This window comes from Cyanistes caeruleus, chromosome 8 (genome assembly GCF_971803275.1).
Source record: "Cyanistes caeruleus chromosome 8, bCyaCae1.hap1.1, whole genome shotgun sequence".
NCBI classification, from domain to species: Eukaryota; Metazoa; Chordata; class Aves; order Passeriformes; family Paridae; genus Cyanistes; species Cyanistes caeruleus.
In genome coordinates this window covers 4,267,622-4,295,196 of record NC_141708.1, presented here as the reverse complement: position 1 = coordinate 4,295,196, position 27,575 = coordinate 4,267,622, and the positions used below count along the sequence as shown (strand labels likewise).

The 27,575-nt window shown below is 47.0% G+C and overlaps 1 protein-coding gene across 1 annotated transcript in view; it reads left to right on the top strand.

Moving 5' to 3' along the window:
* DMBT1 (deleted in malignant brain tumors 1) overlaps nt 1-27,575 on the top strand; it is a 50,882-nt gene that overhangs the window by 11,542 nt on the left and 11,765 nt on the right. Inside the window, exons 12-40 of the mRNA XM_086900440.1 lie at nt 370-681; nt 1,728-2,042; nt 2,595-2,906; nt 3,167-3,214; nt 3,629-3,664; nt 4,166-4,313; nt 4,523-4,731; nt 5,510-5,682; nt 6,087-6,475; nt 7,348-7,619; nt 8,342-8,510; nt 9,511-9,521; nt 12,738-12,818; nt 14,834-15,145; nt 16,384-16,818; nt 16,994-17,194; nt 17,993-18,028; nt 18,156-18,467; nt 19,545-19,586; nt 20,330-20,641; nt 21,095-21,136; nt 21,583-21,894; nt 22,331-22,372; nt 23,116-23,427; nt 23,797-23,919; nt 24,514-24,549; nt 24,677-24,988; nt 26,066-26,107; nt 26,851-27,162. Of these exons, the coding sequence (XP_086756566.1) occupies nt 370-681; nt 1,728-2,042; nt 2,595-2,906; nt 3,167-3,214; nt 3,629-3,664; nt 4,166-4,313; nt 4,523-4,731; nt 5,510-5,682; nt 6,087-6,475; nt 7,348-7,619; nt 8,342-8,510; nt 9,511-9,521; nt 12,738-12,818; nt 14,834-15,145; nt 16,384-16,818; nt 16,994-17,194; nt 17,993-18,028; nt 18,156-18,467; nt 19,545-19,586; nt 20,330-20,641; nt 21,095-21,136; nt 21,583-21,894; nt 22,331-22,372; nt 23,116-23,427; nt 23,797-23,919; nt 24,514-24,549; nt 24,677-24,988; nt 26,066-26,107; nt 26,851-27,162 (5,658 nt within the window). The remainder of the gene's footprint in view (nt 1-369; nt 682-1,727; nt 2,043-2,594; nt 2,907-3,166; nt 3,215-3,628; nt 3,665-4,165; nt 4,314-4,522; nt 4,732-5,509; nt 5,683-6,086; nt 6,476-7,347; nt 7,620-8,341; nt 8,511-9,510; nt 9,522-12,737; nt 12,819-14,833; nt 15,146-16,383; nt 16,819-16,993; nt 17,195-17,992; nt 18,029-18,155; nt 18,468-19,544; nt 19,587-20,329; nt 20,642-21,094; nt 21,137-21,582; nt 21,895-22,330; nt 22,373-23,115; nt 23,428-23,796; nt 23,920-24,513; nt 24,550-24,676; nt 24,989-26,065; nt 26,108-26,850; nt 27,163-27,575) is intronic.

Below are 27,575 nucleotides of genomic sequence, written 5' to 3'. Positions count from 1 at the left end.
GCCTGGGGATAAAGCCTATCATGGTCCTTCTTCACCCAACAGGCCTCACCTGCCTCTTTTCTTTCCTCCCCTATGTGGCTACAGTATAAATAAAGCCATTTCCAGGACCACCTTCCCTGCTCCTATAGTCGGTCAGAAGTTCTCCTGGGATTTCTGGACATCACTTTTTGCAGAAACAATTAGTGCCTCAGAGTTTGGGGTTTGGTTTCCTCCACAGGAGAAAAGAAGAGAGGCAATGCGTATTAACAGAACTGAGTCTGGGAATTGTGGTGGGCTGAAAGACACAGAATAATATGAAGGTTGTGGCAAGAGAAGGTGCCTTTGTACAAGATGTTCTTCCCAAGTTTTCTATACCTCCTTCTTTCCCAGATGCCACCATCACCCTGGTGAACGGCCAGAACCGCTGCGAGGGTCGTGTTGAGATTTCACACTCTGGGGGCCAAGGCACCGTCTGTGACGATGGCTGGGACCTGAATGATGCCCAGGTGGTGTGCAGGCAGCTGGGATGTGGAGCTGCTGTTTCTGCAACATCAAGTGCCTCCTTTGGACAAGGCAGTGGCAACATCTACCTGGACGATGTGAGCTGTACAGGGTCAGAGTCGTCCCTCTTCCAGTGCAGCCACAATGGCTGGGGTGTCCACAACTGTGGCCACAGTGAAGATGCTGGTGTTGTGTGCTCAGGTAACACTGATTTGACTGCCTCCATTCTGGAGCTCTTTCAGAAAGTGTCCCCTGCTGGCTGGAATTCCGTGTGGGCTGGGGACGAGTTCAGGATTTTGTTTTTTGGTTGATCCCACCATGAGACACCGTTCTGCTGGCACCCCCTGGCTCTCTGTTGCCCACGTGCCAAGGTGGCAGCAACATGTCCAGCCTGGGGATAAAGTCAGTCATGGTCCTTCACCCAACAGGCCTCACCTGCATATTTTTTTTCCTCCACTACAGCTGCCATAAGCACAGGCACCACCTCTCCCAGCACCTCCTTCCCTGCTCCTACAGTGGGTCTGAATTTCTCCTGAGATTTCTCACCACTGCTTTATGCAGAAGCAATTAGTGCCTCAGAGTTTGGGGTTTGGTTTCCTTCATAGGAGAGGAGAAGTCAGGAAAAGCAGGTTAACCCAGCTGAGACTGGGAATTGTGGTGGCCTCTAAACTCATAGAGTGATTCCAAGGCCCTGATGCCCTTTTGGTTTTTACCTTTTTTCCTTTATATATTCTCTGTATACTTTACAGAAATATTTGTAGCTTTGTAGCTTCTTATTGTAACCTAGATGCTGCATTTCCTAGACAGGAGTTCAAAACTCATTCCAGAATCCCTATGCTATCTTAGTTCTTCCTGGTGACCAAGGCCAAAAAACAGCTCTTCAGATGCATTTTCATCAACAAACTACAGTCCCATCTGAGGCAGAGAGGACTTTGAAGGGTCTTGGACTGGGGGAAACTGCATCACCACTTGTGCTCCTGATTGGTGCTGTTTTGTCAATTATGCTGATTTACCAAACATATAGACCTGTATGCAACCCCGTGAGGGTGGGCTTTTGTGTATGTTTTTCCAGAACTGTCTTGGAGACATCCAATAAAAATCCACTTTTATAGTACTTCCTCTATGAAAATTATCACAAAAGTTTAAGTTGTTTCATTTCTAGGTTGAAAAAGACATCACCCTGGTAAGAGAAGGTGCCTTTGTGCTAGACTGTCTTCCCAAGTGTTCTATACCTCCTTCCTTCCCAGACGCCAGCACCATCACCCTGGTGAACGGCCAAAACCGCTGCGAGGGTCGTGTTGAGATTTCACACTCTGGGGGCCAAGGCACCGTCTGTGACGATGACTGGGACCTGAATGATGCCCAGGTGGTGTGCAGGCAGCTGGGATGTGGAGCTGCTGTTTCTGCAACATCAAGTGCCTTCTTTGGACAAGGCAGTGGCAACATCTACCTGGACAATGTGAACTGTACAGGGTCAGAGTCGTCCCTCTTCCAGTGCAGCCACAATGGCTGGGGTGTCCACAACTGTGGCCACGGTGAAGATGCTGGTGTTGTGTGCTCAGGTAACATTGATATGACTGAATGTGTACTATGATTCTTTCGGAATGTGGTCCTAGTTGTAATTCGCTGTGGGTTGGGGATGAGTTCAGGATTATGTTTTCGGTTGATCCCACCATGAGACACCATTCTGCTGGCACCCCCAGGCTCTCTGTTGCCCACGTGCCATGGTGGCAGCAACATGCCCAGCCTGGGGATAAAGCCTATCATGGTCCTTCTTCACCCAACAGGCCTCACCTGCCTCTTTTCTTTCCTCCCCTATGTGGCTACAGTATAAATAAAGCCATTTCCAGGACCACCTTCCCTGCTCCTATAGTCGGTCAGAAGTTCTCCTGGGATTTCTGGACATCACTTTTTGCAGAAACAATTAGTGCCTCAGAGTTTGGGGTTTGGTTTCCTCCACAGGAGAAAAGAAGAGAGGCAATGCGTATTAACAGAACTGAGTCTGGGAATTGTGGTGGGCTGAAAGACACAGAATAATATGAAGGTTGTGGCAAGAGAAGGTGCCTTTGTACAAGATGTTCTTCCCAAGTTTTCTATACCTCCTTCTTTCCCAGATGCCACCATCACCCTGGTGAACGGCCAGAACCGCTGCGAGGGTCGTGTTGAGATTTCACACTCTGGGGGCCAAGGCACCGTCTGTGACGATGGCTGGGACCTGAATGATGCCCAGGTGGTGTGCAGGCAGCTGGGATGTGGCCCTGCTGTTTCTGCAACATCAAGTGCCTCCTTTGGACAAGGCAGTGGCAACATCTACCTGGACGATGTGAGCTGTACAGGGTCAGAGTCGTCCCTCTTCCAGTGCAGCCACAATGGCTGGGGTGTCCACAACTGTGGCCACGGTGAAGATGCTGGTGTTGTGTGCTCAGGTAAGACTGATTTGACTGCCTCCATTCTGGAGCTCTTTCCGAAGGTGTCCCCTGCTGGCTGGAATTCAGCATTAGTTAGGGATGAATGTGGGATTATGTTTTCGGTTGATCCCACCATGAGACCCCATTCTGCTGGCACCCCCTGGCTCTCCATTGCCCACGTTCCACGGTGGCAGAAATGTGCCCAGCCTGGGGACAAAGTCAATCATGGTCCTTCACCCAACAGGCCTCACCTGCCTCTTTTCTTTCCTCCCCTACAGCAGCCAGAACTATAGATATGCCCAGCCCCTCCGCCTCTACTCCTACAGGTGGGTCTGACTTCCCTCCTGGGTTTTATGGTCACTGTTTTTGCAGAAACAATCAATGCCTCATAGTCTGGGTTTTAATCTTCTCCAAAGTTGAGTAGAGCCTTTGAAAAGCACAGCAGATTGCGGCTGAAACTGAGCCTTTGGAACCTTAAATTCCTTGAGCATTGCCAAGGCTCTGGCAAGGGGAAGTTCCTTCTGGTCTGTGTCGACTGAACTTTAGATAAATGTTTGGGATGAGTGTGGGATCATGTCACTGCTTGATCCCACCATGAGAGAACATTCTGCTGAGACCCCCAGGCTCTCCATATCCCAAGTGACAGGGTGGCACCAACATCCCCGGGGGTGGTAGAAAACCTTGCCATGCTCCCTCATCCTCCAGTGTCTCACCTGCCCCCTTTTCTTTTTCCCATACAGATGCCACAAGCACAGACCCTGTTACAAGTGATCCAGGTATATATGTTTATACATTTTTTACCATTTCTCTGATTACCCTGGAAGTGTAATAATTACTGTTTTGCAAGTGGGATCTGTTTCATTTGCATAGCATTGTACATTGGGAAAAATCCTTACTGGTTTTAACTCTTTATATGCTACACACTGATCTTTTGTGTTTGGGTGATTTTAGTACTGGGGGTGGATTTCAGAGTATGCTGATTTCACAGGAGGTTTTCTTTTGTTCATTCTCTGCTTTTATGGTATTTAGGCCGCCACAGTTTACTTCATACCTATGTGCCTGAAGACCACGAAGTTAATAATTGCAAGCACAGGTCATAATTCTCTGAAGAGTTCATCACTCTTGTAGTCTGAGAGGAACATGATCATTATGTTTCTTTTGAGATTTAACCTTGTGTTGCATGGTTTCTGTATATGAAACATATTTTTATTTGATCAGAAGTAAATATAAATAAATTACTTCTATCCCTTATTTTATTTTTTTCTTTCCTTCTTCAGGTCAAAAAATTATTTGTGGTGATATACTTTTTGAGTCCTCCGGAACATTTCAGAGCCCTTCTTTGAATGCTTCAGATAAAGCAGATTGTTTGTGGCAAATACATGTAACAAACAATTTCCGCATTGCGCTCACATTTGATAACATTCAGTAAGTAAACCACTTTCTACTTGGGCAATAAGAAAATTCCAAATCCCAACTGCATCCAGAATTCCTGGACACATTTCCCATACTATAAGTGAATGATAAATATACATGGGAAATGTGTGAGTGCAGAATACTATCATATAGTTTGTTCAGCATTTTAACCCCAAGGTTTAGCAAATGCATTATTTTATATATTTTCTCTTCTTCCTCAGGTTGCAAGGTGGATGCCAGAATGACTATATTGAGATCTATGATGGGCCACCCAAATCTTCTCCTTCACTTGGAAGAATTTGTTCTAGCTCTTCTCTCACATACACTTCATCTTCAAACTTCATGTCTGTCAGGTTTTACAGTGACTCCAGATATTCCAGTGGAAGTTTTCAGGCTCAGTACCAGTCCTTTCCAGCAGACCAGAACACCAGTAAATTTCTGTTCTATTTGTAATTCTATTCTCTCAGTAATGTTTTCTTTGCTCAGGAGCTTTCTTACTTTTTTTTCATGTTACTAGAGTTAAACTTTTTAATGCTTTCTTTACTAAATAAGTATTTGTTAATGTTGTTGAAGGAATCCCACATAGCTGATACTCCTACTTGAATTTTGTGACTGATTATTGACTGCTCACATTCAGAAAATAACTACTTTTTCTTCTTAAAAAATTTCCATTTATTTGCCTTTAGAAGTTCTCTATGTTATTTTCTGAACTCGTATTTCTTTGTATCACATCATAATTCATATATATATAATATTCATATATATATATACATCTATCTATCTATCTATCTATCTATCTATCATATATATATATATATATATATATATATATATATATTCATATATATATATATTTGTACCTTTCTGGACAAACTTTCACAGGGTCATAGAAATGTTGGTTAGAAGGGGCTTCTGGAGGTTTCCAAGGCCAGCTATTCAAAGCAGAACTGCTGCCAACACCAGGTCAGGCCCATTAAGAGCTGGTCTAGCTGTGTGTCTAGAACTATTCAAAGGATGAAATATTTAAAGCTACTACTTTGGGTGACTATTCCTTACTCATATCTAAGTCTCAAGCATAAAAATAAGTGGTTTGGCTTATGAATTCTCTTCTCTAAATGGTAGCAGTGATTGCATTTGTTGGACTTGCAATATGGAAGCATTATCAAGTACCTGAAATCACTAATAATTAATATTTTTTTTCCCCCTAGCCCTTCTGTGCTTGCCAACCTACATGCGTGCAGTGGTAGACAGACACTATCTCCAGTCCCAGGGCTACTCAGTGGGGAGCATCAGCCTGGCAGACTCTAAATGTAGACCAAAAATTACATCAACTGAGGTTATATTCGATATTTTATACAGCGACTGTGGTACACATAGACAGGTTGGTGTCAAGATATTTGGAAGAGCATGGGAATTTAACAGGCATTTGGACAATTGTCATGGATTGAAAAGGGTGTTGTAGGCCACAGGCATGCAAAACTCAGGAAAGTTCTGGAGCCTGAAGTTGGTTAAATATTTTTAACTGAAGTTGGTTAAATATTTTTACTTATCCTTCCCAGGGTACCTATATCATTCCCCTTATCTATTTTGGAATGATGTTCTAGAGAACAAAAACAGAGGGGAGAGCTGAGTGAGCAATCCCATCCTGGCTGCTTGGGATTTTTCTGTGTGACACGTCCTTTCTGACTGCTAGGACCTGGCACATACAGGAGTTCATAATGCTCAGTATTTACAGTGAGCATGACCACATGTGGCACTTTAACACTCATTTAATGTGTCAAACAGGGCAACAACGAAATGATCATCTACTCCAATGTGATAAAAGTGCCTGCTCCTGGCAGAGTCATCAAGAGGCAAAAGGACCTCCACTTGCACATCAGCTGCAAAATGCTGCAGAACACCTGGGTTCAAGTGATGTACATTGCTGATGAGGTCACCGATGTCAACAAAACCCAGTTCGGCAGATACGACGTGAACCTGACCTTCTACAACTCCTCATCTTTCCAGTGGCCAGTGCATGACTTCCCATACTATGTTGACATGAATCAGAATTTGTTCCTCCAGGCTTCTCTTCACAGCTCTGACCAAAATCTGACGGTGTTTGTGGACACATGCATGGTATCGCCTAATTCTGGTGATTTTAGAACACTGGGCTATGAATTGACCAAAAGTGGGTAAGAACCTTGTAAAAAATTAATTTATGACTGTCTTTGTGTGTAGTTCTTAAAGAACTTAATTTGTGAAATGAGGTGATTTAGGACCAGTGTACATTGGTTGTAATTCTCAGGGCAAATGTTCTTTTAAGAACAACTTTTTGGCAAAGCCTGAATAAAATTCAGAATGACAGACAAATGTCATTCAGAAGCTTCAGTCAAGCACTGAGATTTCACTCAAGGAGGCAGTGAGGAAATTGAGGTCTGACTTTGTTTCTGAAGTAGACGTATGAAAAGGAGAAATGGCCATGTACATTTCTGTACACCATGCATTTTACAGCATCATAACTGGAATACAAAACTGTCTACTCAAAAAGTAGAGAAATTCTTTAGCTTTTTCTTACATACTAAAAACCTAAACCACTTTGCCTAATTTTACACCAAAGTACATTGAAGCACTAAAGAGAATGTTTATTAAAAAAGAAAAAAAAAAAAAAAGGAGATGTATTAAAATTAGTTTTATGCTTCCAGAGGAGAAAGGGGAACTTTCTGCAACAGCTTTCAGGGGTCTCTTCTCAAACAGTTAATCCTGTTTGGAAATGCATAACAGGCTCTCACCTGAAGCACAGAACCAAGCAGAACCACTAACCATTTTTCAGCTACTCATGTTTACACAGAACTTGTTAAGCTATGAAATTTCTGCGCTGTGTACATTTAGTAATTTCTCTTCTTGCTAAAAGCCCTTTTTTTAAAAAAAAGCCTTTTGATTTCTCTTTTACTTCCTGGTTTTATATTTAACCTTGAAACTTATTGCAAAGAGAGCATGTAATAGTGCTTCTACTCAAGAGAAGCTGTGAGTTAGCAGCTAATCTGTTGATTTTTTATCTTTCCAGGTGTGCTAGTGATCCCACCTACTCTCTTTTCCCCTCGCCACGCAGCGATGTCGCTCGGTTTGGGTTTAGCGCTTTCTCCTTCGTGAACAGATTCCCATCAGTTTTCCTGCAGTGTCAGCTGGTGGTGTGCAGGTACCACGACTACTCCTCCCGCTGCTATCAAGGCTGTGTTAGCAGGCTCAGGAGGAATGCATATTCTTCCCACAAACAAGTGAATGTTGTTATTGGACCTGTGCAGCTTCGGGAAGCTCACGCTGAGAACAGGAACATTGGTAAGTTTAAATATCTTTATTAACGTAAGACTCTGAGTGTTACTGTCTGTTTGCATTTCAGTTCAGACATGAAATCCAGCTCTGATATGTGCCTTTGCTGGTTTATTTACAATTCTGCTTTAATTCTTATGGGGGATTATTATTTTATATATATATATATATATATATATGAAATAGTTCTATTAGATTTACAAGCTTTCCTTTCTATCATAGTTTAGATCCATTCTTTGTTCTGCACATATCAAATGGGAATTGATTCAGTTCTGTGGGAAGAGGGATGAGAATCTCCCTGCTGGATTTATATTTATTATATTAATATAAGTAATATTAATTGTATTAATATTAAATTTCTAAAGCTGTGTGTGCCTGATTTGCATGTCTATTATTTATTTACAATCAATCTCTAGGTTCTCTTGGAAATGTTTCTCAGCATCCTGTAGCTGCTGTTTCCACTACCAGAAAACATCTTAAGGTCTTTGAGTGTAACCATTACAGACTCTCAGTTTCTCTTTAATTCCTTGCCACAATCTTTTCTTGTTTTGCATGGCCACAGAACCACTTGTGAAATAACATGCAGTTTTCTCATTAGATACAGATTAGAGCTTTTTAACTCATATTCTCTTTGCCTAATTATCTTTGCAATTAACTAGCTCAGAAAAAAAAAGAAAAAAAAAAAGAAAAAAATAAAGAAGTAAGTTTCTCTCTGCCTCTTTTATGCACAGAGCTGGCCTCTGACATCCAGGCAAAAGGGAAGACTCTGAGCTCAGTGCCTGCTGGCAGCTCCCACATTCCCCTGGCTGTGACTACCCTGGTGCTGCTAGCTGCTGTTCTCACAGCAGGAGGATTTCTTTTGAAGAAGAAACTGCAGGATGCCATCCCATACCATAAAATGTGAGAGGCAGCTCCAGACATGGAGGTGGAAGGATACTTTCACCAGCCACCTGCTTCATTATTTGGGTTTGCAATCAGTGTGAAGGGCAGCTCTTACTTGACTATTCCACCATTCAGACCATGTCTGAAGAATCAAGATTACACCTGATGTTACCATGAACTGAATTTATAAAGCAATCTGATTTTAAAATCTAGTCCAAATACACCTCAGGTGTAAAGAAGGATTGACCTTTCATCCCAAAAAAGCATCTTCAGTGCTGGACATTTCAAAGCTTTTCCACTGAACTCATTGAGTGTCTGAGAAGATTGAAATAGGTGGCTTGAGAAACAAGAACTGACTTATTTGGCCCTTGCTGATATGCAGATGAAACACTTGTGTTGCACCATAAGATACACTGAGAAGCAGTACAAGAAAAATGTCTCTTTGCAGTAAAAAAAATCTCAATAATGAGCCATAAACAAACAGGCTCAGGGGCTGCAGGTGAGGAATTATTGCTGTACAGCATTCCTGACTTTGGGCAGTATGGTTCTTCCCAAATTCATATTTCTCTGAGTAAATGTAGGCCATTTATAAGATTTTGTACAGAGGATGAATATAATCTCATTAAATAAATGTGTAATTAAAAAAAGAAGGAAAGAAAATTTTTTTTGAGCAATACTTTTTTGTGTGCGTACTTGCAAACATCCCACTTGTGTGTGTGAACTCATGGCTAACACGTTGCTGGGTTGGGGAGTGTGGCTTCTGACAAAGTGACCTTGCCAAGCAATGATTCCTGCTCTTGCTCTCACACATTTCTACACCTGGAATTGGTGGGAGGGAGAGAATGTACATTAAGTTCCCATAAGGAAGTGTGACCTGTCTCATCCCCATGCGAAAACAAAATAAAAAACAATAAAAAAAGGAAGAATTTGTTTGGAAGAATCTACTTAATACAGGTGGAAAGGTCACTGGTATTGATTGAGAAATGCCCCTCTTGAGACTTTCCTGTTTCCCAGCCAGCTGTGAACGAGGTAAGTTCATTTGGAGCCGAGCAAGGTCAGATGTGCGAGGTGAGCCAACGCGGTGACGTGTGAGGAAGCTCTCACTGTACTCTTGGTGTGACATCCTGACCTGACAAGGAGGATAAGGGCAGCTCTGACGGGAACCAGCCCCACAGCCTGCACCATTTGTTCCCTCAAGCTGCCTTCTCATGACTCCAGGCCGGCCCCTCACCACCTCTTTGTGATGTGAAGAAGGGGTCACACAAGTAGGGACTGGCACTGCAGAGGTTTTTCCCACACTTGAGGAACAAGGATTTAGGGTCCTTCTCCCCACTCTCCAGCCACCTTTGGAGGGCAGAGCACCTCAGGAGGCTGACCTGCCTTCTTCTGTTTTCTGGACCAGAGATTGTCCAGGCTCAGAGCAATCCAGCCATCTGCTCAGCACAGCAAGGACTCTCTTGGACCTGGCCTTTCCTAACTCTGTAGAGCAGGACCTTCCCCTCTGCTCTTCCCAGACCTGCTGTATTCTCCTTCCCCTGTTCCTGCTGTGGCCCTGCTGCTGTGGTGTTGCTACCACACCATCCTGCAGGGTACAGCTTGATGGCACTTTTTTCCACTTCTCCTATTCTCTCAATATTATTTTCACCAGACAAGCAGAAATATCCCAGGCCTAGATCCTGGTGTCTCCAATCCTCACCCATCTCTGTGCTGTTCAGAGCTGAGTTTTCCCATAGCATGTCTGTGCCAGGGCTCCCAAGTGGAGAAATACCAAGGCTGGGTAAAAATGCAAGTTGGAATTACCAAGTTCACTGGTTTCCATATTAAATATTGCTGCAGAAAGCGTTGCCATCTGTTCAGGCAATAGATGTCTCAGACTCCTCCTTGTTTCCTTTTGTCTCCTTTGATCCACAAGCATTACAGAAATGCAGGATTCAAGAAAAATGTGTTTGATGATGAGGAAAGGGTCATGTGCCTGGTGATCTCTCTGCGACAGACCTTCCTGCCTGGATTCAGACTATCATTCCTTCGTGGAGAAGTCTGTGGAGATCCTTATTATTATCCTTATTCCAGTGCAGATACTTTCCTACAATCATGGGTGAAAGCTGATTAATCTTGTTTGTCCTTTCAGTGGTCTCCATTCTTACCTTTAAAAACCGAGTATGTTTGCAAAGTGCCCTCACAATTATAAGCAGAAGGAAAACTGTTTTCAAAGCTCCATGTGGCTTAATTCAGAGTGATGTGCTGGGAAATACCTTAAGCTGCTACAAGAAGACCTTGACAACAAAAATGTGTTACTGCAAGAGATTTACCTAGCCAGTGGGAAGGCTGAAATACTGTATGGTATTTGCATTAATTAACTAAGGTTAATCAAAACAAATTATTTATCTATTTCCATTGTGCAGAGATTGTTTGGTAATAAAGATCTCTAGAAACATCTAGATTTTAAAAATTAATAATTTATTAATGAAAAAGGTAACGAAGAACTAATCAATCAAACAATCAATCCTCATTTTTTACCTGGGCAGCTGAAGACTTTTTTTTTACACTTGAACCAGCTGGGAATCCCTTTTGTGTTCCCCTTCCTTCTCACCCTCTTTCAGTTATTACAGGAGTTTGATCCATCACTCACTCTTGCTTCACTGACTGCAGGGTTTGATTGGCAAGTCAAATACATTGGATTTCTCATTCTTGTCAAGGTGTCAAAACCAGAATATGAATAGTGAATGCCAGGTGTTGTGTACATATCCTCATTCATGTGCAAATGTGCTTGTTTGGATAAAGAAGAAACATATTTACCATTCTGAATGCTCACTTTCAAGGTTTCCAAAGTTATCTTTGGCCTCTTATTTTTCACTTCCTTCTCCCATTCCAATGATATTGGCCTTTGTGGAAAGATGTTTTAGATAATTCTCTTTTCTGCCTAGGCTTTGGTCTTCCTGCTTGATGACTGTCCCTGAAGGCAATAAATTGGTATATGGCAACAATTTTAACTGGTGATAATTCCATGCAAGACATGATGGCTATGGAGGTAGGGATGAGATGGACAACAATATTCTGACTCTTCAGTGCTAGGATGATCATCAGATTTTCTTGTTAAATTGTTAGAAACACAGAAACAGAGGAAAGTAACCACTCTGGCAAGAGAGTGATGAATGAGAATAAACCATTTTTTCATGTTGTGGAAAGCCCTTGAATTCATTCTTCAAAGAATGATACAGCTGTCACTGTGACTACATAAAATTAAACAAGGAATATATTAAGACATTTTCTTAATCTGAAGAAATGAGAACTTTTTTCCCCTGATTTTTTTGTTCAAAGGATCAAATGACATTTTAGAATAAAATTAGTTTCAGGCAATGTAATTTCCTTCACTATGCTTAAAATCCATTGATTTTTTCCCCACAATGTTTGCACAAAAAGTTATCAGTTGACCCTGATTCTCTGACACTTCTCTGCAACCTGTCTGTCAGTGAATTTTGACTGGAATTTTGGCTTGAACTTAAATGTGCCCCAAAATAAAGGTTTTTTTATTTTTATTTTTATTTTTTTCATTTTTATTTTTATATTTAAATATTAAATAATTTAATTTAACAATTTAAATTAATATATTCATTAATATATTAATATATTAAATTCAATAATTTAAATTAATATATTTAAATATTTATTTTTAGTCCAGCTGGGACTGGAGCTGTTGACTTCAGCTGCAAGGTTCTCCAGAGACCCCCCAGTCATTCTTAAATAGGCTCACCAGGTCTGATATGATTTTATTTAAAGGCTGCTGAAGCTTTAGGACATTCATGGCTCCCCAAGGAGATCTGCCACATCAGTTGGCAAGGGTCTCTTGCTACTTTGCTGGAATAAACCCATTTAAATTTCAAGATTCCACTCACATCCCAATACCTGACCAGGAACCTCCTCATGAAAGAAAAGTGCTGAGATGCATCAGCCAGAATGGAAAGGTATCTTTGGACAGGAGCTCTCTTTTCTTTGGTACAGTGAGATGATTGTGAAACCTATGGTAGCATAAATAGTTCCTTCCAGGCAATGGAAAATGTTACTCTTGAGATATTGTCTTTCTGCAAAACCCAGGAAGTTACAAAATATTAAATAACTAATCAAACATATGTTTGTTCCAGATCAGAGGACTGTGGTTGTTTTATTGTTCTGCTGTAGAAAAAGGGACCTGTAGAGCCACTCCCCTTCAGAAATAGAGGCTATATATTGTCAGGTCCTTTTTGCCAGCACCACCTGGTGAGATGGGTACCACTATGATTTTAACATGGCTACTCTTGCTAGGTCCAGCAGTTCTGGAGGCCAAAACAGGTAAAACACTCAGACTTGTTCCAAGGCACATAAAAAAATGATAAGACTGCTTGGAATCCTCTCTGTTGATTCCAAGAGCAGAAATTAGATTCAGGCTGGTATTGGTTTGGGCAATAGAATAAAAGGGAAATTGGATGAAAGAGCAGTTTTGTTCTACTACAATTATGAACTAATCATCAGGGTGGATGATAATGATTTGAAACATTTTGTGGAGTTCATTTTGCTGCCACAGGGTCCTACTCAGTGCCTTGTATCATTGCAAGAATTGTGTCTGTGATTATGTCATGAAGGATTCTTCCAGTTCCAGAAATTTGATCTAAAAACTATGGATTTATTTCTTTACTTATTTTCAATGTGTATTTATTCCAAAGTATATGTGTGTACATCTGCTGTATATTTAATATTGCTTGTAGTATTTGGTTCTTCTTGGTATTATGTACAATTTTACAGAATATAACATGAAGTTTTCACACTCTGGCACTGTGTTTAAATGATGGACATCTAAAAACTATGAGAGATTAAATACTTTTAGTTCAATTTTTTTTATAGTCATAGAATTTTTCCTTCCATGATTACTTTCTATCTCCTGAGTGGTTTGGGTGACTTTGAGTTAATAGTTCTGTGTATATCTTAGAATAACTGCTGATGACTTTTCTAATGAGTTATTTAAGCTTCATGACGATAATTTATATTGCCACCGTTCACCTCATCAATTCTCTCATCTGTCTCCTGCTTTTCTGGTCATAAATCATCTCACTCTGGCTGCTCTAGTTCTTCTCTCTGCTCTCTGCCTCTGTGTCCCAGAGCAGAGTATTTGCTGCATTTGTATAATCACAGGCTTTTGTCTTTTTGATACCTTTGAAGTGTGAGGCAGGACTCAACCTCTCCAATTTCATCCCCAGCTGATGGTTATGCTCTCACAGTGATGACAGGCCTTGAATGAAAGCAAATAAAACTGGTTTAGGTCGGCTTTACTTTCCAAATCCCACTCTGACTTTTTGCCAGGTTTGCTGTTTCACTTCTCAAGAACCCTGTGAGTAGGGCTCAAAAATGTGTGTGTTCAAGTAGATATTTGCAGGAACAAGTCAGATATAAGTCAAGGACCACTTTTATAGCTTTGCCCTTTGAAAGTCATACAAATCAGGGCAAATTTAGTTTGGTCACCATCTTGACTGTACTTCTAGCTCTATAGCAAAGAATTAGGTGCAGTGAAGAAATCCTGGAGCTGTGAACTTTTGAGATTTGCTTTGCTGTGGATGACTTAGTACTTAATAACAAGGTAAATATGTACTTGGCAGCAAAGTAAAATATAGCGAGTGCAGCTGAATGTTTTGATTTCTAGAGCGTAAATACTGCAAATCCAAAGTTACAACATTTATTTGCTTGCTTACACTTGGTAATAATGACTTTAATAAACTTTTTCACCAAAAAATGGATCTCTAAAATCAGGATTTTCATGCTGGTCACACCAGAATGTCTAAACAAGACATATAAAACTGAAAAGCAGATGGGCTTTACCTGAATGACTGCAAAAATCAGCTGTATACATGATAGGTTATTTCTTTATTTCAAAATGTAATAACATTTTGCTGGTATGTAAGAATGCCACTGAAGTATTGAAATCTTTATAATCCTGTTGAGACCATCATCCATTCTGTAGAACATTTGGTGGAATTCTTCCACTAAAGTCACTCTTATAAGCTATAGGATTTGGTGATGTGTGGACTCTAAGTTCTTAAACTTGTCTCAAAAATTTATTTTTTTGCTTAAATCATTTTTGCTTAGTCTGCTGCCTAACTTTACTGTAGGGATCTTGCATAAAATATACATGATTTTAAGGACTGGAAGAGAAGAATAAAAAAGGTACAAATCACCTCTGTCCTCACAGGCACTTAATACTGGGCTGGGCAGCAACTTCTAGGAACAACAGGGGAAGAAAGCAGAACAGTCACTCCTTCCAGTCCCTTCCAGCTTATTTTGCTGACTGTTTTGTGCTCATGCCCTCTCTCCCAAAGCTCCGTATGTCCAGCTGGTGAACGGAAAGCACCCATGCGAAGGTCGTGTTGAGATCTATTACAGAGGACAGTCGGGGACAGTTTGTGATGACTTCTGGGACCTCACAGATGCCCAGGTTGTGTGCAGGCAGCTGGGATGTGGCAAGGCAATTGCAGCTCTAGGAAGTGCCTACTTTGGGCAAGGCTCGGGTCCCATTATGCTGGACAACGTGAGGTGCAGCGGAGATGAGGTGTCCTTGCTGCGCTGCAATCACACGGGATGGAGGATCCACAACTGTGATCACTATGAAGATGCTTCTGTTGTCTGTTCAGGTACTCCCACATTTTCTTCCCTGTTCTTTCACTCTGCTGACCCTGCAGAACCAGCATGGACTCAGGTTTTTCTCACTACAGTCAAACTGCAGTTGCTCACCCACGGAAAGCAATTAAAAACCCCAAGGATCAGATATACATTGCAGATACGCAGAAAATTATTCCATCTAATCACCTGGTGGTGGCAATAAGGAAACAATTCAAAATTAGAGGCAAAGCTGTGTCTGATAGGTGAAGTTTATCATGGAAGAATGGGGTTAGGTGAACTCTCAATGGATTCATTATGGGCAATAATAATTTCACAATCCCAGGTCAGATTGCCATAGCTCACAATTCACTTTGGATTGTTTCCATGTTTTTCAAGTCTTCCTTTGTTTAGGCCCATTAATGCCTCTTTCCTCTGCAGATATCCATCCATTTTGAGTACTCTTTCACTTTGCTGTGTTCATTTTATTTTTCCATGATTTTTAGGAGAATGTGGGTTATTTGTATCTTATTTTCTCATCTAATAACAACAGATCATCATGAACCAAGACATGGTTGATGACAACATATTGTTCAGATGTTTTATATCTATATTGCAGTTTTCCACCTTTCCTTAGAGAGCAAGAGCCTGGAGAGCTGAATCCATGCTAGAAGGAAGTGCTAACTACACCAGTGTTTTTCACTTAGGAGAAAACAGTAAAAATTGCTACAATACCTCTGTTAATCTATGTGTGATGTTTTCAGAGCCTTTTTAAATGCCATTTATTTCTTATAGCTCCAGGGCCTTCGTCAGGCTGGATGTACTCAACAGATTATTCAGCCTGCTCCACTCCTGCCCTTGCACCAAGCACCATCCCAAGACCCAGGCTGTTCCTGGGGATGTCCTGATCCTCTGCAGAAGGGCATTCATGATGGTGATAAGTTCAAGCCCTGCTTCTGCCAGCAGCCCTAAGCTCCCCTCTCCATGCCAGAAGCTGTAGAATCTTGGGCTGTGCCTGGGCTATGATGTCCTGGGGCTGGGAGCAGATGCCACACCCTGCTTACCATCTAGAAATACCGTGTCCAAGAGAAATTTTGAATTGGTTGTTACCCACTTTCATTCACTCCATTGACCCCACACAAGATAGACTATGCCATCAGAGTAATTGCTCTTGATTTCACTTCATCCTAGAGGAACTGGGCCTGTAGCCATCACACAGATGTACCCACTGATTGGTGCTCATGTGTGGGGTGTTTTTCTCCTTTTTTCACAGAAGACTCTGATCTAACACCAACAGATACAACAGCCTTAGCACTGGAGACAACCTCCATAGAAGGGACAACATTCACACAATCAACATCTCTGAGAGAGACATCAGTGTCAGCATCAACAGTCCTCCCGGAGGAGAAGGCATTCCTGAGGGAGATGGCCACAACTGAATTAACAACCAACACAGGGGAGGTGACATCCCCACTGCAGACAGCCACCACGGTGCCATCAACCCCCAGAGAAGAGACACCCTTCCTACTGGAGATGGCCACCACAGTGCCAATGACAACCTTAGAGGTTACGACCAACACAAGGCTAATGACCTCCCCAGGAGAGATGTCCACTTCACCACAGTTGACAATGTCATCCACTGCCCCACCACTGCCTGATACGATCACCACAGTGAGATCAGACACCACAGCAGAGGAGAGCAAAACAGGTAACCCTGCCCACTATCACTCATTGTTCTCTCTAGTGCCCCTGGACTTACTTCCCAGACCTGACTGCACTGTAGGGAGACTCCCAAAATGACAGGACAAAGTTCCATGATCTCTTCCCCATTAACTGTCCAGCTCTGCTTTTCATGTCCATTCCCATGTCCATTGTCATTGTAGTAATGAGCTCCTTAGCAGAAACATCCAGCCCAATATATCCTTCCACCGCCACGTCATCCAGTGCCACACCAGAGGTGTCCACCTCAGCAGAGATGTCCACATCCACAAAGATGATAACCTCACCAGTGATGACCACCTCAGAGGAAACAACTGTGGGAGGAGAGTGGAGCACACTGTCATCAGATGTAACCCTGGTAACAGGTAACCCTGTCATCTCTTGCTCACTGGTCTTCTTAGTGCTCCTTAATTTTTAACTGAGTAACCCCTGGGGCATTTCCCACTGGAGAATTTTGGTGCCATCCCTTGGAAGCAGCCATGCTGACCTCTCTTGGTAAATGTGGAGCAAAACAAGAACCTTAGTGTTTTCTATTGCCTGCTGAGCTGAGTGTGTGCCAAGCAAAAGCCCTGTTTGCACATAGGGAGCACAACAGGCTCTCCTGGCCTGCAGGAAACGGGTCTCTGGGAGGTGGCAAAGAGAAGAGGGATCACAGAGCTGGGAGACTGGGAAGGGACTCAGGTCACTTTGGGCTGGTGTCTCTATGAGAAATAACTGGAAAGAGCTTCACCCTCTCTACCAGCATTGGCAATCCAGCCTTGCTTGTCATACCAAATGCAGTGGCCATTGTAAGAACTACCTCCCTAGCAGAGATGTCCATGACACTGCAAAAGATCAAGGAAAAAAACCATCATGCCAAAGACAGGCACCTCAACAGAGACAACCTCAGCAGAGACAACAATGTCAGAAGAGATGGCCACTACAGCATGGATTGCAAGGGAGGAAGGGAGCACACTAAATAACCCTGCCCACATTCATTCCCTGATCAGCGTGTGAAAGAGCAAAGTCAGGATGGGCATTTCAGATGAGTGAAAGCTCTGAAGGTTGCTGTAGGAATCACAGGACAGGGGATCCTAGAAAATGGGTACTCTCATCTGTATGACATCTGCTGAATCCCTTTGGAAGCTTTGTCATTGACAACAAAATCTCCCTTGCATCCACAGGTTCATCGCGTACCAGTGACAGTCCACATTCCACAGGTAATTCCAGCCCCCCATGCCTAACCTTGCAGCAGCCATGCAGGCTCCCTGTTGCAGTGGCCCACGTGGGCACAGCAGAGCACAGGGTTGGTGCGAGCTCGTCCTTGTGCCTTGTGCCGTGTGTCAGGAGGCAGCGTGCGGCTGGTGGGCGGCAGGAACGGCTGCGAGGGCCGCGTGGAGCTGTACGACGGCAGCACCTGGGGGACGGTGTGTGACGACCAGTGGGACCTGCAGGATGCCCAGGTGGTGTGCCAGCAGCTGGGCTGTGGCCAGCCCGTGGCTGCGCTGGACACTGCACACTTTGGCCCGGGCTCCGGCCGCATCTTCCTGGACGACGTGCAGTGCCGCGGGGACGAGCCCTCCCTCCAGATGTGCCAGCACAACGGCTGGGGCATGCACAACTGCAGGCACGTGGAGGATGCCAGCGTCATCTGTGCAGGTGGGTGAGCAGCAGAGACCATCAGCTCTCCAGCAGCTCACACTGGGTGGTTCTGGTGTTCTCCATGGAAAGCAGCCATGCAGAGCCAGGACAGAGAGGAAATCCTGGGGTCGGTTGCTGCCTGGGGCTGAAATACGTGTCATCCAAAATCCCCGTGTTTGCACAGAGAGGGAAGAACAGGCTCTCCAGTCTCACAGGTGTAGGTGCTCCATAGGGGTGAAAAGAGGTTTGTGGGATCATGGCATGGGCTGTACTGGGGACATGTCAGGCTGGTGACTGTACAGGTCAATAGTAGGACTTCCACATCCTTTCCTCCGTCTATTCTTTGAGCCTAGCATTTCCATGTCCATGCCCCTGTACATGCCCATGCCCAAGTCTGACATGGTGCCGTTGTCCTGGCTAGTTTTGCTTCCAAGGCACCACGCTGGGAGTGGGCAGCAGCTCCTGCCTGCAGACACAGAAGCTGAACTTTAGATCTCATGCTCTATGGCACCCTCAGCTCTTGAAGGAAGGGGGAAGCAAAGGACGAGGAAGAGGCTCTTGGTTTGGGTTCCAGGGAAGGATTTATTCACTGAAGGGGTCAGGGACCAAAGAGCCCCGACCACTGCTGTGCATGGGATTAAGCACAGTAAAAATCCGGTGGGAGGGTACAAACAAACAGCCAATGGGAAGGCAGAAGGGAGGAGTAAAGGGAGTGGATTACTTCTCACTGGCCAATAAGGATAAGGGGGGGGAGCAGGCAGGCCACACAGACCAATAGGGCCTCAAGGATTAAGAGATGGACAGGGAAGGATCCAGAACAAGGGGCGGGGCTTACAATGATGGATGGGGAGCGAGGGACGGGGTTGTGATGACAGGCAGGGAAGGTTCAGAATTAAGGGGTTGGGTACACAATGATGGGCAGCCTAGAGGAGGGTATAAGCTAGGGACAAACCAACTTCAGGGGAGCATGAGGGAACATGAGAACAAACCATTTTCAAAACAAAATATAAAAATGCAACACACCACGAGTGCATTCTCTACTACAAGTTTGCTGCCTTTAGTATTCTTTCATTCACTCCCTCTTTTTCCTTGCAGCTGCCGATCCAACCCCTCCTGCTCAATGGCCACACACAACAGGTAATTCCTTCCCACCCTGCATATTACCAGTTTTACAGTGAGCCCCACCCTGGCACAAGAGGAGAACAAACCAGGCCTGCTGGGCTGAGTTGCTGGTCCCTTCTGCCCACAGCAAAGGGTCTTATCGTTTGAGGGCTTCTGCCATGGAGGATCTGAGCCTCAGCAGAATGGCAACTGCCGTGCTGCCCAGTCCAAGCCCCGCTCTCCCAGACCCTCCATGGCTTCTGGCTGTGGGGCAGCAAGTACCAAGCAGATGGGGGCAATCCCTTCCCTCAAACCCATGCCCTTCCCAGGACAGCCCAAGACACAGGTATCTGTCCTGATGCCAGGTCACAGCTGCTGCTTTGCAACCATCAAGCACAAGTGACCAGTCCCTTGTGGATACCCTCTCAGTGCCCTTAGTCTCAAACATCTGCAAGGTGTATGAGTGTGACCCCTCATGACATATCCCATGATCATAGTGTGCAAAAATGGCTTTCTGGCAAATGCCCCCATGCCCTGAGCAGCTCCCAGGGTCCCCAGGCTGTTCTCATCAAATTCCCAGGCAGCTCCTTGTACATTATGCATCAGCCTTCCACACACCTGGGCTATTTGTTCTCTCACTCCCCTTCCTTGATCTCCTTAGGATTGCAGCACCTCAAATCAAAGTTTCTGTGGCAAACTCTGTAAAACACTTGGGGAGGTGGGGGCTGTGGATGCTGAGGTGTTGGAGAGCTGATGTTGTTCCTTGTGCCGTGTGTCAGGAGGCAGCGTGCGGCTGGTGGGCGGCAGGAACGGCTGCGAGGGCCGCGTGGAGCTGTACGACGGCAGCACCTGGGGGACGGTGTGTGACGACCAGTGGGACCTGCAGGATGCCCAGGTGGTGTGCCGGCAGCTGGGCTGTGGCCAGCCCGTGGATGCCCCACAAAACGCTCACTTTGACCCGGGCTCCGGCCGCATCTTCCTGGACGACGTGCAGTGCCGCGGGGACGAGCCCTCCCTCCAGATGTGCCAGCACAACGGCTGGGGCATGCACAACTGCAGGCACATGGAGGATGCCAGCGTCATCTGTGCAGGTGGGTGGGCAGCAAAGAACACGAGCCCTTTGCATATCACTCTGAGAGGCTTCTGGGTTTGTCCTCTGGGAACAGTTGAGCTGAGCTCCCCTCGACAGGCCACAGTTCTGGTAAAGCTCAGGTCTTCTGCCGCCGGGGGCTGAGTCCTCTGAGATGTAAATGACATATTTTGACACTGATAGGGCACACTGCCTTTTCCACACTTCCTGCTTTTGCAGCTAAATGAGTGGACAAAGAGCAGAAGGTTGGAATTGTTCTTTGGGGAGGATGGGGCAGGACTGGGGACAGGCCTGGCTAGTATCAGAGTCGGGGGGAAAGGCAGGACTCAAGCTCTCTTCTCACTTTAGTCCTGAATTTTCATGTCCATGTTCATGACCATGTCCACATCAAAGTCCCTATACTGCCACAAGCCTCACTACACTTTTCTTCACTCCTTCTTCTTCTTCTTTGCAGCCGCCAGTCCAACCACTCCTACTCCATGGCCACTCACAACAGGTAGGTCCTGCTCACGCTGCTTTTGCCCAAATTTTAGTGAGGCCCAGTCTGACACAAGATGAGAAGAGGGGAGTAAAGCAGCACTGATGCTGCTCAGTGCAAGGCTGCTGATGTTCTTGGTCCATGACAACTCCAGAGTGCTCAAATGCTCCACATCAGGGTTGGTTCACTCCCAAGGGTTGCAAAGGCTTTTTCTGGAAGTGCCTCCATGAATCAATGACTTCAGCAGCCAGGCAGCTCCAACAGGACTCCAACAGGTCCCTAGACAGAGCTAGACTCTTGTCTGCATGCCTGGAGTGTATGCCCAGTTACAATCCTCCCCTGATCCCTTTTGGGTCTGCCCTAGTCCAGCTCATGGTCACTGTGGCAAAATCTGTAAAGTAGTTGGGAAGTTGGTGGCTATGGGTGCAGAGTGTGTGGTAGCCTGTCCTTGTGCCGTGTGTCAGGAGGCAGCGTGCGGCTGGTGGGCGGCAGGAACGGCTGCGAGGGCCGCGTGGAACTGTACGACGGCAGCACCTGGGGGACGGTGTGTGACGACCAGTGGGACCTGCAGGATGCCCAGGTGGTGTGCCGGCAGCTGGGCTGTGGTCGGCCCGTGGATGCCCCAAGAAATGCTCGCTTTGGCCTGGGCTCCGGCCGCATCTTCCTGGACGACGTGCAGTGCCGCGGGGACGAGCCCTCCCTCCAGATGTGCCAGCACAACGGCTGGGGCATGCACAACTGCGGGCACGTGGAGGATGCCAGCGTCATCTGTGCAGGTGGGTGAGCAGCAGAGACCATCAGCTCTCCAGCAGCTCACACTGGGTGGTTCTGGTGTTCTCCATGGAAAGCAGCCATGCAGAGCCAGGACAGAGAGGAAATCCTGGGGTCGGTTGCTGCCTGGGGCTGAAATACATGTCAAGCAAAATCCCCGTGTTTGCACAGAGAGGGAAGAACAGGCTCTCCAGTCTCACAGGTGTAGGTGCCCCATGGGGGAACAAAGAGAAGGTTTGTGAGACCATGGCATGGGCTGTACTGGGGACACGTCAGGCTGGTGTCTGTACAGATCTGGTCAGTAGCAGGACTTCCATGACCTTTCCTCCCTTTATTCCTTAAGCATGGATTTCCATATCCATGTCCATGTCCAAGTCCATCCACTGCCACAAGTGTGCTGCCTTTAGTATTCTATCATTCACTCCTTCTTTTTCCTTGCAGCTGCCGATCCAACCCCTCCTGCTCAATGGCCACACACAACAGGTAATTCCTTCCCACCCTGCATATTTCCAGTTTTACAGTGAGCCCCACCCTGGCACAAGAGGAGAACAAACCAGGCCTGCTGGGCTGAGTTGCTGGTCCCTTCTGCCCACAGCAAAGGGTCTTGTCGTTTGAGGGCTTCTGCCATGGAGGATCTGAGCCTCAGCAGAATGGCAACTGCCGTACTGCCCAGTCCAAGCCCCGCTCTCCCAGACCCTCCATGGCTCCTGGCTGTGGGGCAGCAAGTACCAAGCAGATGGGGGCAATCCCTTCCCTCAAGCCCATGCCCTTCCCAGGACAGCCCAAGACACAGGTATCTGTCCTGATACCAGGTCACGGCTGCTGCTTTGCAACCATCAAGCACAAGTGACCAGTCCCTTGTGGATACCCTCTCAGTGCCCTTAGTCTCAAACATCTGCAAGGTGTATGAGTGTGACCCCTCATGCCACGTCCCATGATCATAGTGTGCAAAAACGGCTTTCTGGCAAATACTCCCCTCCCCTGAGCAGCTCCCAGGGTTCCCAGGCTGTTCTCATCAAATTCCCAGGCAGATCCTTGTACATTATGCATCAGCCTTCCACACACCTGGGCTATTTGTTCTCTCACTCCCCTTCCTTGATCTCCTTAGGATTGCAGCACCTCAAATCAAAGTTTCTGTGGCAAACTCTGTAAAACACTTGGGGAGGTGGGGGCTGTGGATGCTGAGGTGTTGGAGAGCTGATGTTGTGCCTTGTGCCGTGTGTCAGGAGGCAGCGTGCGGCTGGTGGGCGGCAGGAACGGCTGCGAGGGCCGCGTGGAGCTGTACGACGGCAGCACCTGGGGGACGGTGTGTGACGACCAGTGGGACCTGCAGGATGCCCAGGTGGTGTGCCAGCAGCTGGGCTGTGGCCGGCCCGTGGCTGCGCTGGACACTGCACACTTTGGCCTGGGCTCCGGCCGCATCTTCCTGGACGACGTGCAGTGCCGCGGGGACGAGCCCTCCCTCCAGATGTGCCAGCACAACGGCTGGGGCATGCACAACTGTGAGCACATGGAGGATGCCAGCGTCATCTGTGCAGGTGGGTGGGCAGCAGAGAACATGAGCCCTTTACATCTCACTCTGAGAAAGTTCTGTGTTGGGCCAAGGCAGAGACAAAGCTGGGGTCTTCTGCTGCCTGGGACTGAAGCCAATGCCATACTGAAACCTCAATTTGCTCAAGGATGGAAGAGTTGGCACTCCACAATTCCTACTGTTGCCATCCACTGATGGGGCAAAGCTCTGGACTGAGGGATTGCTCTTTATGGAGGATGGGGCAGGACTGGGGACAGGTCAGGCTGGTGCCAGGATGGGGGAAAGGAAGGAAAGAGCTCCACCCTCTCTCCTGCCATTTGGCCTCCAGCTCTGCTTTCCATGGCCATGACCATTCAACTCATCACCTCCTTAACAGAGACATCCACCCTTCTGGAAACAAACACCACAGCACCAGCTCCCACCACAACCGAGGTGTCCAGCCCAGAGCTGGTGACCACCACAGCGACAGTGGCTACCACAGCACAGAGCAGCAGCCCAGGTAACCCTGTCCTCTCTCACTCTCTGGAACCCTCTGTGCTCCTGATCTCCCTTGCCAGAGCTGCTTGCACTGCAGGGACTCTCCCAGCCCTGGGCCTCTGCAGTTAGGCCAGCACCAACTAAAGCGAGGATGCAAACAGAGCATGGGGAAGAGCTGGCAAATGGGGCAGCTGGGCTTTGAGTCCAGCAACTCTGCAGCCATTGCTGGTTTAAGGACACTTTTTTGCAGAGGCATTGTCTCCCACTGCAACCAGGAGCTACAAGTTCATTCTGCCTTAACTGCCTCAAATCCTACTTGGGTACTACCAGAACTATTTCCTAGACATGCTCTGGTGTATTGGGAATGTGCCTGGAGGAAAGAAAACTGCTGCCTTACATATTTTGAAATTCAGGCGAGGTCTCTGTGTGTATGGGGGTCCCATATGAAACAGCAAAGTCAGGATGATCATTTCAGATGAGTGAAAGAGCTCTGCAGGATGTTGTAGATATCACAGGACAGGGGATCCTAGAAAATGGGTACTCTCACCTGTATGACATCTGCTGAATCTCTTTGGAAGCTTTGTCATTGACACCAAATTCTTCCTTGCATCCACAGGTTCATCGCCCACCAGTGCCAGTCCACATTCCACAGGTAATTCTAGCCCCCCATGCCTAACCTTGCAGCAGCCATGCAGGCTCCCTGTTGCAGTGGCCCACGTGGGCACAGCAGAGCACAGGGTTGGTGCGAGCTCGTCCTTGTGCCTTGTGCCGTGTGTCAGGAGGCAGCGTGCGGCTGGTGGGCGGCAGGAACGGCTGCGAGGGCCGCGTGGAGCTGTACGACGGCAGCACCTGGGGGACGGTGTGTGACGACCAGTGGGACCTGCAGGATGCCCAGGTGGTGTGCCAGCAGCTGGGCTGTGGCCAGCCCGTGGCTGCGCTGGACACTGCACACTTTGGCCCGGGCTCCGGCCGCATCTTCCTGGACGACGTGCAGTGCCGCGGGGACGAGCCCTCCCTCCAGATGTGCCAGCACAACGGCTGGGGCATGCACAACTGCAGGCACGTGGAGGATGCCAGCGTCATCTGTGCAGGTGGGTGAGCAGCAGAGACCATTAGCTCTCCAGCAGCTCACACTGGGTGGTTCTGGTGTTCTCCATGGAAAGCAGCCATGCAGAGCCAGGACAGAGAGGAAATCCTGGGGTTGGTTGCTGCCTGGGGCTGAAATACGTGTCATCCAAAATCCCCGTGTTTGCACAGAGAGGGAAGAACAGGCTCTCCAGTCTCACAGGTGTAGGTGCTCCATAGGGGTGAAAAGAGGTTTGTGGGATCATGGCATGGGCTGTACTGGGGACATGTCAGGCTGGTGACTGTACAGGTCAATAGTAGGACTTCCACATCCTTTCCTCTGTCTATTCTTTGAGCCTAGCATTTCCATGTCCATGCCCCTGTACATGCCCATGCCCAAGTCTGACATGGTGCCGTTGTCCTGGCTAGTTTTGCTTCCAAGGCACCACGCTGGGAGTGGGCAGCAGCTCCTGCCTGCAGACACAGAAGCTGAACTTTAGATCTCATGCTCTATGGCACCCTCAGCTCTTGAAGGAAGGGGGAAGCAAAGGACGAGGAAGAGGCTCTTGGTTTGGGTTCCAGGGAAGGATTTATTCACTGAAGGGGTCAGGGACCAAAGAGCCCCGACCACTGCTGTGCATGGGATTAAGCACAGTAAAAATCCGGTGGGAGGGTACAAACAAACAGCCAATGGGAAGGCAGAAGGGAGGAGTAAAGGGAGTGGATTACTTCTCACTGGCCAATAAGGATAAGGGGGGGGAGCAGGCAGGCCACACAGACCAATAGGGCCTCAAGGATTAAGAGATGGACAGGGAAGGATCCAGAACAAGGGGCGGGGCTTACAATGATGGATGGGGAGCGAGGGACGGGGTTGTGATGACAGGCAGGGAAGGTTCAGAATTAAGGGGTTGGGTACACAATGATGGGCAGCCTAGAGGAGGGTATAAGCTAGGGACAAACCAACTTCAGGGGAGCATGAGGGAACATGAGAACAAACCATTTTCAAAACAAAATATAAAAATGCAACACACCACGAGTGCATTCTCTACTACAAGTTTGCTGCCTTTAGTATTCTTTCATTCACTCCCTCTTTTTCCTTGCAGCTGCCGATCCAACCCCTCCTGCTCAATGGCCACACACAACAGGTAATTCCTTCCCACCCTGCATATTACCAGTTTTACAGTGAGCCCCACCCTGGCACAAGAGGAGAACAAACCAGGCCTGCTGGGCTGAGTTGCTGGTCCCTTCTGCCCACAGCAAAGGGTCTTGTCGTTTGAGGGCTTCTGCCAGGGACAATCTGAGCCTCAGCAGAATGGCAACTGCCGTGCTGCCCAGTCCAAGCCCCGCTCTCCCAGACCCTCCATGGCTTCTGGCTGTGGGGCAGCAAGTACCAAGCAGATGGGGGCAATCCCTTCCCTCAAGCCCATGCCCTTCCCAGGACAGCCCAAGACACAGGTATCTGTCCTGATGCCAGGTCACAGCTGCTGCTTTGCAACCATCAAGCACAAGTGACCAGTCCCTTGTGGATACCCTCTCAGTGCCCTTAGTCTCAAACATCTGCAAGGTGTATGAGTGTGACCCCTCATAACATATCCCATGATCATAGTGTGCAAAAACGGCTTTCTGGCAAATGCCCCCATGCCCTGAGCAGCTCCCAGGGTCCCCAGGCTGTTCTCATCAAATTCCCAGGCAGCTCCTTGTACATTATGCATCAGCCTTCCACACACCTGGGCTATTTGTTCTCTCACTCCCCTTCCTTGATCTCCTTAGGATTGCAGCACCTCAAATCAAAGTTTCTGTGGCAAACTCTGTAAAACACTTGGGGAGGTGGGGGCTGTGGATGCTGAGGTGTTGGAGAGCTGATGTTGTTCCTTGTGCCGTGTGTCAGGAGGCAGCGTGCGGCTGGTGGGCGGCAGGAACGGCTGCGAGGGCCGCGTGGAGCTGTACGACGGCAGCACCTGGGGGACGGTGTGTGACGACCAGTGGGACCTGCAGGATGCCCAGGTGGTGTGCCGGCAGCTGGGCTGTGGCCAGCCTGTGGACGCCCCACAAAACGCTCACTTTGACCCGGGCTCCGGCCGCATCTTCCTGGACGACGTGCAGTGCCGCGGGGACGAGCCCTCCCTCCAGATGTGCCGGCACAACGGCTGGGGAGAGCACAACTGTCAGCATGTGGAGGATGCCAGCGTCATCTGTGCAGGTGGGTGGGCAGCAGAGAACACGAGCCCTTTGCATATCACTCTGAGAGGCTTCTGGGTTTGTCCTCTGGGAACAGCTGAGCTGAGCTCCCCTCGACAGGCCACAGTTCTGGTAAAGCTCAGGTCTTCTGCCGCCGGGGGCTGAGTCCTCTGAGATGTAAATGACACATTTTGACACTGAGAGGGCACACTGCCTTTTCCACACTTCCTGCTTTTGCAGCTAAATGAGTGGACAAAGAGCAGAAGGGTGGAATTGTTCTTTGGGGAGGATGGGGCAGGATTGGGGCCAGGCCTGGCTAGTATCAGAGTCGGGGGGAAAGGCAGGACTCAAGCTCTCTTCTCACTTTAGTCCTGAATTTTCATGTCCATGTTCATGACCATGTCCACATCAAAGTCCCTATACTGCCACAAGCCT